This window comes from Aspergillus japonicus (assembly GCF_003184785.1).
Source record: "Aspergillus japonicus CBS 114.51 unplaced genomic scaffold BO86scaffold_27, whole genome shotgun sequence".
Classification (NCBI taxonomy): Eukaryota; Fungi; Ascomycota; class Eurotiomycetes; order Eurotiales; family Aspergillaceae; genus Aspergillus; species Aspergillus japonicus.
In genome coordinates, this window is record NW_020291664.1 from 278,758 (window position 1) to 291,355 (window position 12,598).

General features: G+C 57.6%; 4 protein-coding genes across 4 annotated transcripts; 3 read left to right on the plus strand and 1 right to left on the minus strand.

The window, feature by feature from the left end:
* Positions 1-175: 175 nt before the first annotated feature.
* On the plus strand, positions 176-3,783 carry BO86DRAFT_431156 (glycoside hydrolase; the record flags this gene model as incomplete). Its single annotated transcript, XM_025675756.1, has 4 exons — positions 176-1,137; positions 1,183-3,264; positions 3,331-3,635; positions 3,692-3,783. Coding segments are annotated over 4 exons (3,441 nt in total), but the record flags the coding sequence as incomplete, so codon positions are not given.
* Positions 3,784-6,407: 2,624 nt separating this feature from the next.
* On the plus strand, positions 6,408-8,684 carry BO86DRAFT_410222 (uncharacterized protein; the record flags this gene model as incomplete). The annotated part of the gene is made up of 3 exons (XM_025674485.1): positions 6,408-6,833; positions 6,886-7,190; positions 7,265-8,684. The coding sequence occupies exons 1-3, from the start codon at positions 6,753-6,755 to the stop codon at positions 8,682-8,684; spliced, it is 1,806 nt and encodes a 601-aa protein (XP_025527286.1). The 5' UTR covers positions 6,408-6,752.
* A 360-nt stretch (positions 8,685-9,044) lies between these two features.
* BO86DRAFT_273235 (uncharacterized protein) lies at positions 9,045-10,445 on the minus strand (the record flags this gene model as incomplete). Its single annotated transcript, XM_025667242.1, has 1 exon — positions 9,045-10,445. A coding segment is annotated over one exon (1,401 nt), but the record flags the coding sequence as incomplete, so codon positions are not given.
* A 1,215-nt stretch (positions 10,446-11,660) lies between these two features.
* BO86DRAFT_400088 (uncharacterized protein) lies at positions 11,661-12,268 on the plus strand (the record flags this gene model as incomplete). The annotated part of the gene is made up of 2 exons (XM_025673683.1): positions 11,661-11,696; positions 11,753-12,268. The coding sequence occupies 2 exons, from the start codon at positions 11,661-11,663 to the stop codon at positions 12,266-12,268; spliced, it is 552 nt and encodes a 183-aa protein (XP_025527288.1).
* Between the last annotated feature and the right edge of the window lie 330 nt (positions 12,269-12,598).

Sequence of the window (12,598 nt, forward strand, 5' to 3'; positions counted from 1 at the left end):
TGACCCTGAATTTCCTCTAGCCTCCCACACTCTCTCCCTGTCACTCTTTCCTGTTTCTCTCTCTCTCCGTGTCTGTCTCTCTTTTTATTTCTTATTTTCCTTTTGAAACACTTTCATTCCTTCATTCATCTCTCTTGTTTACATCATATACCCTTCTTTCGGGGTCTGAGCTACCATGAAGCTCCCTCGCATGACCCAAGCCTTCATGGCTGGCTTAGCCATGATGGGTCCCGGGGCAGTCGCAGACAGTGTCGATGCTCAGTCGGCCTTATCTGCCTTTCTCAGTGCCAACCCAATCAGTACACGGTCAGCCTCTGAGCCAAAAGCCACAGTTGACTTGGAGACCTTGAAAGCTGCCGTGGTGGCGGGGAATTTCACTCCGTCGCGGTCATGGGAATTCCTCCGTGCGGCTTGTCCAGGAACTTGTACTGACCTGGGACTCGACCCGTCGGCTTGGCCGGTCTACCCCGGCGTCCACCGGCTTTCTCTCTGTGATGAGACGATGCTACTGCAATTCTCTCTATATACCACCGTCAATCAGTCCCAGAGTCGGGTCGGTCTTCGTGGCTGCACGGCGGACCTGATTGCTGATACCGCCGCGCAAACTGGAAGTACTTCGTGTCAAATCCCTACCAATACGACCTCCGTTGTCTCCTCTCTGAAGATTTCCCGCGATACGGCCGCGTCAGCAGCATCCTCGGATACCGACGCGATCGCCGCGTTGACCCAGCTGCTGGCCTACGAAACATTGAATCCGTCGGGTGCTTGTAACGAGACCATCAATTTTGCCCTCGCGGGACAGACCGCGGTGGGTTTGTATATGGGCAGCAGCTTGCACAGCCAGAACCTTCTTGCCCCCATTCTCGAGTCGCTCATAGAAGAGATCCAAGATAACGGGGTCACCGAGACCCTAGTGGTGCAGCTCTGCAGCAGTCAGCATAGTGCCCGATACGCGTTCGGCGTTATCATCAGTCTCAGCGGGGACTTGTCAGCCGCTCAAACTGCGGTACAGACGTGGCGCAACAGTAGCTGCATAACAAGTCTGGATGATAGCACTGTGTGGCAGAACCTCACCTATTCGATTCCCACTGTGTCACACGCCCGAGCCAACACCACTAGTCTTTGGGCTCGTCAGCGGTATGCCCCGAGTCAGCTGCGCTCGCGCGACGATGATGATGACAGCGCGACTTGCACGGCAGTGCAGGTGGTTTCCGGGGATACGTGTACGACGCTAGCCACTGAGTGTGGCATTACAGCGACCGAGCTCAGTACTTACAACCCCAGTTCCACCCTATGCTCAAACCTGACTGTGGGCGAGTATATCTGTTGCACGGAGGGATCCGCCCCGGATTATGCGCCCTCGCCTGATGCGGATGGGTATTGCTACTCATATCTCATTCAAACCGGCGATTCCTGCGATGTTCTCGCCGCCACATATACCCTGACCACGGCCGAGATCGAAAGCTACAATACCGAGACATGGGGTTGGTTAGGCTGCGGCGATCTTCTCGTCGGGGAATACATGTGTCTGAGCTCGGGTTATCCCCCTATGCCCGCGGTGATAGCCAACGCCGTCTGCGGGCCACAAGTCAACGGCACAGTCAGTGTCCCGTATGGAACAAACCTCAGTACATTGAATGAGTGTCCGCTGAACGCTTGTTGCGACATCTGGGGACAATGTGGCATTACGGCAGAGTTCTGTACCCCCACCGAGTCCACCACGGGCAACCCGGGCACGGCCGCGAACAACACGAATGGTTGTATCTCAAACTGCGGTACTGAGATTGTCCAGAGTGACGCTCCCAGCGAGGTCTTTAAGATTGGCTATTTCGAGGGCTACGATGTGGAGCGCGCTTGTATGCGTACCATGATTGCGGATATTGATACGAGTCTGTATACCCATATCCACATGTCCTTCGCCACTTTGAATGCAGATCTGTCCTATAACATCTCCAGCCTGGAAGACCAATGGAATGACTTCGTCGAATTGGATGGAGTCAAGCGCATCATCACTGTGGGTGGATGGGATTTCTCGACCGACGCGGACACGTACGATATCTTTCGGTCCGCAGTCTCCGATAGTACTAACCGGGCTACACTGATTACGAACACCATTGACCTACTCACGACGTATGATCTGGATGGTGTGGATTGGGATTGGGAGTATCCTGCTGAGCCGGACATTCCTGATATTCCTGCCGACAGTACGGATGACGGAACGAATTTCTTCCTCTTTTTACTCGAGCTGCAGATGCAAATGGCGATTGATGCCCCGAATAAGACTATCTCGACGACAGCGCCTTCCTCGTTTTGGTACTTGAAGGGCATTCCCATCATGGCTATCAGTGAGGTGGTTGATTACATTGTGCTGATGGCCTACGATCTGCACGGACAATGGGACTGGAACAATACTTATGCTGATCCGGGCTGTCCCCAAGGCGGTTGCTTGCGGTCCCATGTGAACTTGACGGAGACTGTCAGTGCCTTATCGATGATTACCAAGGCGGGCGTGCCCTCGAATATGGTGGCTGTGGGAGTCGCGAGCTACGCCCGATCATTCCAAATGACCGAGGCTGATTGCTACGGCCCCGATTGCACCTTCACCGGTCCGGACTCGGGAGCGGTTCCAGGCGCTTGCACGGACACTGCTGGGTATATTTCTAACGCCGAGCTCGCAGGAATTGCGGAGGAGGAGGAGGTCTATACGTACATCGACGAAGATTCGAACTCCAATATCATGGTTTGGAACGACACTCAGTGGGCGGGCTACATGGACGATGATATCAAAGCGAGCCGCGCCGAACTCTACGAGGGCTACAACTTCTTGGGAATCGCCGACTGGGCGATCGACCTGTTGACCTCCAACGGGTCGACTTCGGCGTCGGAGGGGTCGAGCTGCGAAGTGTACATTGATCCCTCGATCTGGGACGAAGACAGTCCATCCGTGACGGCCGTTCCTGGATGTTCGTTGATATGGCCCCCTCAGCCCCTCAGCAGCACCACAACCATCACTTTGCCCCCTTGGACTACCACGTTGACCTACACCACCGTGGTAACCGAGACGACGTCCGCTTCTAGTGGTGGGGACCTCACGGCAGTCACGTCTCACGTTAGCTACTGGTTCCCGACTGTCATCAGCGTTCCTCCCGTCTCGACGACGGCGATTCCCGTCTGGGGAGTCAATCTCCCTAATGGCAGCACTACTGGCACAATCTGGCTGACCTCCTCGGTTGAGCCGTCACCATTTGCTATTACCTGGACCCCGTAAGTGCCCTCAACCCCGATAAACCCCCGGCTGTTGATAAGAGATGTGACTGACCAGAATTTCAGCACCATTGGAGGCACCACCGTGGTGTCGGCTGCCACCACCACCGCCACCGAGACCTCCAACGTCGTCGTCTGGGGTGACTATACCTATGTGGAGCCGGCTGTCACCGAGACTCTGGGTGGCTCAACCACGGTCATTTCAGGAACCATTCTGCCTCCCGTGACTACGACGGTGACACCAGTGGTCTATCCCAGCACCACGGACACCACTCACGATACCAACCTCAACAGCAAGACCACCAAATGGACGAGTGGCAAGCCCCCCAGCCCGACGGCAACCGCGGGCTGTGCAGGATGTGGTACTGGCTGTCAGTTATAACCCTCCTACCGTCCCGATGTGACGAAGAAGCTGACTTTTTGCTAGGTGTACTTTTCTGTGACTCTGCCTGCCCTATCTGCCCCATCGGGGTAGACATTACTGGTGGTGGCAGTGGCGAGGGCGACGACGACGACGACTCCTCGACCACGACGACATGTTCCAGCACGACCACCACCTCGAACTGCGATGTGTATTGCACCATTGCCACCGAATCCGCCATTGCAACCACTGACTGTACCTCGACCACCTGCTACTCGGTGACCGGGTGCGACATGACCGCCACCACGAAGACCTTCACTTCGGAGACTACGGCGGCCTGTCCTACCGTGGCGACGGGGGCCGATCTCGCGCTCAACTATGATAGCTTTTCGGGCTGCCAGGCGTGTGCGTGGCACTTTATCCCGTTCTATGGTGACGATGATGCTTCGTATGAGGACGATTGGCCGATGCTAGCGGAATCAGAGTATGCATGGCCGTCCATCGACCTCCGACGTCGTGGAGTGGCCGCGGACCTCCCCCGGATGACAGGCACAGGCACCGGGGTGATGCCGACATCAACAGCAACTGCGACTGCGACCGCGACCGTGACCGGGCTCCGAAGGACCGAGCCCGCGAGTGCCAGGATGACCACCGCGCCCGCCCGGGCGCCAGGCGCGCATGGTAAATTCATTCAGAAACGCGACGGAGCCAAGCGCGAGACGGTCAAATCAGTGGGCAAATGCGCTTTGGGCGCGGATACCACCGTCACCGTTCCCCCCTACACCAACGGATACGACTGGTACAACAGTGAGACGGACGGTCTGATTGTGGGCTCGCAGACCGACATGCCGCGGTGGTATCATACTACCACGGCCGCTGGCTGTGCGGTGGAAGTGACCCAGGTGGCTGTCGCTGACCTGCCTGCAGGCTTTGGCGACGTGGCCACAATGGACCATGCCTGTGAGTGCCTCCTCGCCTCCGCTTACCTCTGGAACATCGACGCGAAACTGACTACTTGTCACAGGGGAGATGGGATGGTTGAAGGACTTCTTCAGCCAGATGTTTACTGGTGCCGCCTCGAGCACCTTCTCGTGTGCCGACGCCGAAGTCATCTTCTTTGGCTGCGGCAATCGCTTGCAGAGCGTAAGTATTCTTTTTCTTACCCCCAATTGCGTCGTGATCGTAGGCGCTGACTTTTCTGGTAGATCTACTCGGCCATTGCATCGGATGACTACTTTGAGTTCATCGGGATCAGCAAGGTACTGAATCGCCTCAAGGCGGCGATTGCCAAGAAGGACTACGGAGGCAAAACGTTCAAGAACTGGACCAACACGAAGGGAGTCGGGGCCATCAAAGCGACCACTCCTTGGGTGGGCACCGCCGAGACGAATGCCCTGCAGTCCATGGGCGCGCGCACCAAATTCCGCTCCAAGATGGAGCTCCTCTGGCAGATGGCGGCTTCCTGTGTGGTCATCACCGATACCAACGTCAATGACTACATGCAATCGACCAACGCGCGGATCTACAACAAGATGTGAGTCTTCTCTGTGCGGGTGTGGGTTCGGTAGAGACTAACGGGGGATCACTCCCCTTTATCAGGCTTGCGCTAGACAACTGGATCAGCGCCAATCTCGATAGCACGTACTCCGACACCGACACCAAGAAGTTCGCGGTGCAGTTCACCAACTTCATGAACACCTACTCGACAGTTACGACCACGGTGCAAGGGTATATCGATACGCTGATCACGGTGATGGACGCTGAGTCGGCCTTGCTGACGACCATTGCCGGTAACTCGGGCATGACCAACGCGCTGGACGAAGCCAACGATCTGCTCACGGGCTACGCGGCCCTGAAGAGCCGGTACTCCAGCGTGTGCTCCACGAGCATTACCTGGGACTTCACCGCGGAAGCCAATCCGGCGCTGAGGCGACGCGACGACGACGACACCGAGACCACGGCCGCGGCGTGTACCATCACTTCATCCCCCACGACCACGGCCAGCGCCTCAGCCTCGGCCTCCAGCGACCCGCTCTGCGTCATCGGCGAAGATCCGGACGCAGGCATCAGCGGCGCCTTCTGCGTCTGCACGGGGGCAGCCAGCAACATCCCGACGATGACGGGCAGCAACCCGTGCGGCTACACGGTGCTCCCGACCTCGACCTCGACCAACAAGTACCCCTACACGTTCACGGACTCGCTAGGGGATCAGATCGCGTGCGCCTCGACGACCAAGGAGGTCAGCGACGGCAAGACCGTCACCACCTGCGCGGGCGCCTCGACCACCGTCTCCATCGACTACGCCAACAACCCGTACCCCTACACCTTCACCGACTTCTACAGCGACGTGATCGCCTGCGAGTCGACCACCATCTACGACGTCGCGGGCTACGAGCTGACCGAGTGCGCCGGCTCCAGCACGACGCTGGTCACCGCCACCACCACCGAGACCGAGGTCATCACCACCACCGCCCTCAGCGATCTGTGCGTCACCGGCAACTACTACTCGTGCGTCACCTTCCTGTTCAACTTCCGGATCGCCTCGTGTCCTGGCACCCCCAAGGCCCGGGCCGAGTGCATGGAGGATGCCTCTTCCGATGTGCAGATCGAGTGTGAGAAGTTGTGTGTTATGACCACGGGGACCACGACTATGACGGTGACGACGGCGGCGGCCCCGTAGACGGGATGGTCTGTGTTTGGGGATGTCGAGTAATATGTATATACCCCCTGTACATACTAAGAAGTAGAAAGTTATCTGCATCTTGATGCCGAACAACCGATGCCTGAGTATTGCAGTATATCTCATGTGCCAGCGTAGCAATATAGCCGTTGTTCTTCGACTCAGTGAGTAGCTCGCGTGCTACCTAGTAGTGTTGTGAATCATAACACATGAGGCTCGCAAATCGTAGACCGTTGATCCAATAAGTCTACGCATCCGCTTACCTTCAAAGCAGGCTTTATGACATCACTTTGGTTTTAGCCTCGTTGTCTTCAAGTTAATGCATCCGCAGGACAACCGTTTAGGGCTTCCTTCCTCCCGCCGTGTCTTCCCATATAAAACCGTCTCCCACCCCCCTTTCTTTTCTTCCCGCCCCATCAAAACCGCACCCGCGAAACGCCATACGCCATGGACGCCGAACCCCCCCACCCAGCATCATCGCTACCAGGGAATCTACCACCTGAAATCTGGCATCACATTGTAACCTTCGTACGCATCGCAGTCTCCACCACTAAGCCCAAACTAACCTCCAAGCCTAAAGCTCTTCTGGTCCGACCGCACCGCCCTCAAAGCCCTCGTCCAAACCAGCCAGGCGCTGTACCCCGTCGCCGCATCAGCACTCTTCCGGACCCTGCATCTCGAGGTCCACGGTGGGCGGGAGCACTGGCCAAGATCGGACTCGTCTTGCAGTCTGCCCGTGCGGTGCAGCCCGTTCATCCGGGCGATCGTCGTAACCGGACCCCAGCCGTGGGATGGGGGGTTCGACGGCGTCGACGCCCTGTCGGACGCCCACGAGACGATGCTGTACCATTTGTTCGCGACGGCGAGGAAGCTCCAGCGGTTCTAGTGGGTCTTTCCCCCCCCTTTCTTTTGATGTCCAGGCGGGCTTGTTCTCTGACCACGTTGGCGGAAGCTTGTAGTTGGTGGTACGAGAAATACATGCCGGGGGTGATCCTCCGTCGGCTATACGAGGTCGCCCCGTCGGCAGAGGTGCATATCCTGAGTGCTCAGGTAGCGTTGACTCAGAGGATGCATATGCGCCGGTCCAGCCGGGGGGCACCGCAGCTCGCATGTCTCCGGTCTGTCGCGGCGGAGTGGTATCGAGGCGAGTATGACCTGTCACCACCAAGAGCATGCGGTCGGGCGAGCGTGCACCGCCCGGCATCGTTGAAGGAGATCATTGTTCGCAGTCCCCGGCTGACGCATCTCTCGCTGACGCGACGGCCGACGTGGCGACGGGGGCAGCGCTGGGCGGACGAGGCGCCGGGGAAGGAGGAGGACGAACAATCGGCCGAGGTCGAGGAGCGAGGGCTGATCACGCTGGAGGACGGCGATCGGCTGCCGGCGACCCTGGCGCATCTCGCGTTCCGGGGGATGCGGTTCGGCGCCGCGCAGAGTCGCCGGTGGGCGACACAGTTGCGCTGGGAGGGCGTGCGGTCCCTCTCGCTCGTCGAGGTGGACTGGGTCCACCTCCTGCCTGTCCTCGGGGGTGGGGGTGGGCAGCTGCGCGCGCTGGTCTGGCTCGAGCTGGGCATGCCGCGGCTTGCAGAAAGAGATCTGGCGGGGCGACGACGGCGCGCTGGACTGCTGGAGGCCTTCCTCCGGGCCCTGCCCCGGCCGCTGCGCAGCTTTATTGGAGTGGATCTGCCTGCGGACGTGGTGGCGGTGGCGGCCGAGACGCATGGCGCCGGCCTGCAGCATTTGCGCCTGAGGACATCCTCCGGGGATGCGACTCTCGCGCTAGAACAGCTGCATCGACTGCCCGAGGACTTTCCCAATCTCCGGTCTCTGGGCTTTGCCCTCTCCCCGTCGCGGTATGACACGATCAGCCTCCTCATCCCGCTCCGCCGCCTCCCGCACCTCCACCATCTGGAGCTGAGTTTCCCTGCCCTGCCTTCCGCCCATCACTCCCACCACGGGCTCGACAACATCGCAACCGAGAACGACTCCCTCATCCTGGATTCCACGAACATACCCACCCTCTTCCATCGTCTCGAGATCACCGATGGCCCACACCTGCGGTCCTGCCACATCCTGCACGGGGACTGGAACACCCCCGACCACCCGCCCTACCACAGCAGCGAGCATGACGCGATCCTCGTCGCCGAACGTGACCGCACCGGGTCCATCCAGGTGTCTCGACTTCCGCGGTGGCGAAGGCCCCCGGGGCCCCACGCCCCACACGGCACGCCCACCTCCTCCCTGAGCCTGGTGGGCCGGACGCTGGAGGTCGGGGGGTGGCCGGGGATGGCCGGGGAGAAGGAGGCGGGGCTGACGACTACGGCGGTGGCTGTGGATATGGGATGGGGGGTACGGGATGCTCGGTGGGGGCGACGGTAGTCCATCTGACTGGATGAGCAGTCGTGGATTTGCGATGGTTTGGGCTGGATGGTGCTAAGCACGTCTGTTCTTTGGAGGCTATCCTCGGACACACAATCTCCTCAGTGAGAACACCAACATCACGCTAGAGGTATTCTCGACATGCGGCCGAGTCTGCTCCGTACCCCATAAATGAGAATTGTAGGATCAGCTACTGCTTGCCGCTGGACTTGGTAGGAACTCGACGTCGAGCTCATCAACGGCGGTGTCGACGGCGAGCAGTTCTGATGAGCTCTAAATCTTCGTGTGAGACAATAAAACAACCTCTATTGAACCCCTCCCTCCTCGAACAAATCACTACACCCTATCCCACGTAGTAACAAACTCGTCATCCCGCCCCAAAAGCTCCCAGGTCGACCTCCTCAACGAGGCCACCGCCTCCATCCCCCCATCCCTTACCCTGGGTTCCACGAAATACACCATCCCATCAAACAAGGCATCCATAAACACCGGACTGGCCAACACGGGCCCCGCGCCATCCATCTCCGCGCCCGAGTACAGCGGAAAGCGATGCCATCCCGTCGCGATGAACGGGGCCGCCGCCGTCACCGGGAAGTGCAGTTGGATCCGGGACGTGTCGGGCTGGGCGGCGATCCACTTGCCCAGCTTGTGCACTTCCTCCGCGGAGACGTGTCGGATGCGGTCGTTGATCATCGCCGCAATCTCCCAGAGGGGTCTCTGCGTTAGCGCGGGGGAGTCCAGCTCGATGACTGGCGTGACGACGGTGTTCCCGAACACGCGTTCCGGCAGGCCGAGATGCGGGACGAAGCTCACGCTGGTGCCGAAGACGGAGGAGCCGAGGGTAGCAGGTGTCTCTCCGTCGGTCGCAGCATTAGCCTTGGCGCGCGCGAGTCGCGCCCGATGTACGCGCTGCCAGAGGTGTGCTGCCAGCGCGGTGAACCCGGAGACGCGGGCGCTGGGTTGATCGGGGTTGACTGCGTGGGCTTTGAGGGCGGCGATTGCGGACGCTGAGAAGCGCAGGCTTCGGCCCTCGATCGGGTCCGTGTCCAGAGTGTGTTGGAAGTCCAGCTCGTTCTGAGCGTGGGTTTGCGTCCCCGCGTCGGGGTCTGTCAGGCTGTAGGCTGCGGGCGGCTCGGCTAGGGCTTGTCGCCGCTCGTGCTCTTCCTTGTGCAGCATTTCGGCGACCATGAATGGTGGGAGGCGTGGCGGGGATGCTAGCTCGATAGTTTCTGACTTGGCTGGGTCGGCCATCGCGCGATAGATCGCTGCTAGGTCCTGGTACAGTCCCAGAAAGCTACCCGCGCCGCAGAGGACGTGTGAGATCCTCACCCCCAGGGCCACGGAGGAGCATGCGAACTCGGTTCGTTGGATGGTGAGGACGGGGTCCCGCTGGGCTCCGTCGAGGGACAGGTCCCATGGCGCGAGCAGCGCGTTCCCTGCGTTGGGGAAGTCGAACACGCCCAGTTCGGGGTCCGTGTCTGGGGCTGAGGGGTTGCGGGCGAAGGATCGAAGCGGTGCATCGCACTGGGCTTCGGATAGATGGATGCCCGTGCCGAGTCGGGTCATGGACCGGACGCCAGTCGCGGGATCGATGCGCAGTCGGCCTGTTAGGTGGGGATAGTAGTCTAGCAGACGGCTGATGGCTTTGCGGAGTCGGTCCACCGGGATCAAGTCGCCGGAGGGCGAGGGGTGATAAATCCAAACGGCGTTGATGGGTGTGGCGAAGTGGCCGAGTTGGTCGAAGGGTCCTAGCATGTACGGATCTGATAGGGTGATGGGGTGGTCACTTTGGATGACATGGGTTGCGGTGGTTGTGAATTTGGCTGTCGAGGGGGTCATGTTGGGTGGTCAGGCGGCGAAGGAAGCGAGGATATGAGGGGAAGAGTTGATAGCACTTTGTGCAGTACACGATTACATACCAGGTGGTGAAAGAAAGATGAAATGTCTACCTAGTAGGCAGCATGTAGAAAGCAGCCCTGAGACCAACCTCGGGCACCTTATCGGGTTTAGCCTTCGCTTCTCAATTGATCGACATTGTCCCCACAACCACCTTGCACCCCTACAACTTCGAATATGTACGGAGTATGTACGGTGTACTTCCCTTTCGGAATGGGTAGGCAGTCGTACGGTGATCTATGCCGGTAGTTCACAGGGCTGTGGGAAAGATCCATGAACCCGCGCGTAACAGAACATCAGTGGAGAGCAAATAGAAAGCACTGCTTGACGAATCAACTCATAGTTATAGATTCCCCGGTCAGGTTCTGGGGTTGGCTCAGATCTCGACTACTTAAATATCTTCCGTATGCTACCCGTTAGGCGAGTCTGATGGATAAGCTAAAGGAACGTACGCTGCGTACCAATCCACGTTGTCAATCCTGTCGAAAGGGTCGGGGATTTTACGCACCGCGGTGGACAGAATGGTGTTGTCTACTGCGACGCACATAGTGGCCAAGCACAAGACGATCGCGACCAGCAGCAATCTGGGAAACTTGACCGGCTCAGCCGTGGCCTCTACCTCTCTTTCTTGTGTCCAATGGGGTATTATTGGTTCGCTTGCATCTTTTCCTAAGCTGGAGTGGACGACAAGGTTGGTGGCGAACAAACTGGAGTGGGCTGAGAAACCCCCTCTATTAATGCCCTAACCCCACGCGGAAGTCGGCCCACCGTGTCATACTTGCAGGATACTTGTATGCCAACATGCTGACAGCCTACGAGTGCGCTCACGAAGTAGTACAGTACTCGTCTAGAACATGAAAATCGGCTATAGAACACCTTTGCCCTGTCAATCATTCCGTGAATAGAGATTGCAGAGCGCTTATAAAGGCCCGAAGATCCTATGCCTTATATACCAGGCAGATAACCATCCGATGAGGTGCATCATCTTTCTCCCTTGCATACCACAAATCACATGACTGCTGAGCTTCTTCCTCTTTTCCCCTCACACTATCGACATCGGCTTGATTTGATCTTTCAATCATGTTCGATCTCGTTCTGCCACCACAGCATCTCCGAGTAGGTTGTTTTCCCCATGGTGGTCTGAGGGACCGGGTCAAGCTGACATCTGCTAGACGATCAAGCTGACCGACGGTCACGAGATCACTGCAACCGAGACTGAGCTATTAGATCCACAGCGAACAGTATATCGTCTCCAAATTGCACCAGACCCAGACCGGGATAAACTCCCAACAACCGCCACCTCGGTTATTGTGAAGCAAGAAAAAGATGCATGGGAAGACGAATTTGAAAATGAGGAGACAGCCTATCACCGACTGGAGAAGCTCCAAGGCGAAGTAATCCCATACTTTTATAGTCGGGGTTATTTCAATGGGCGACCTGCACTTATACTATCGGACGTTGATGGGACTTCTTTGAAGGATTTGGCTGTCAACAACATCGAGACTTGTGAGGATTTATTGAAAGCTCTTTTAGAAGAAGCCTTTTCCAAGCTCTCGGAGTATGGAACTATCTATCGAGACCAGAAACTGGATAACTTCTTGCTATGTTATGACCAAGAGTGCGGGAAGAGTAAGGTGATGGTTGTTGATCTTGAACAGGTTGAGTTCCCTCAGAAAGTTCGTCCATGACACCGTCAGATCAACCAGGAGGGAGCAAGATCTTTGATCGAAGATTTTCGATATAGGCGGAATCCCGGCCGCAAATCACCTCCCCTTCAGTTATGGGTGTCTGGGGGGACGGTGGGAGTCCCTTGGTCGGCGAGCTAGACGAGCAAAAGCGCTTCTATTGCAACTTGGGCAAGATAAAGGAGCATGTTTCCATGCGAATACAATATAGCATTGTTATTTTACTTTAAGAAAGATACTACAACAGGAAACATGGATTAGCAATTCGCCAAGAAAATCCATGGTGCAAAACAGAAAGCAGTCATGAAGTGTTGACTAGAATCATAAACATGG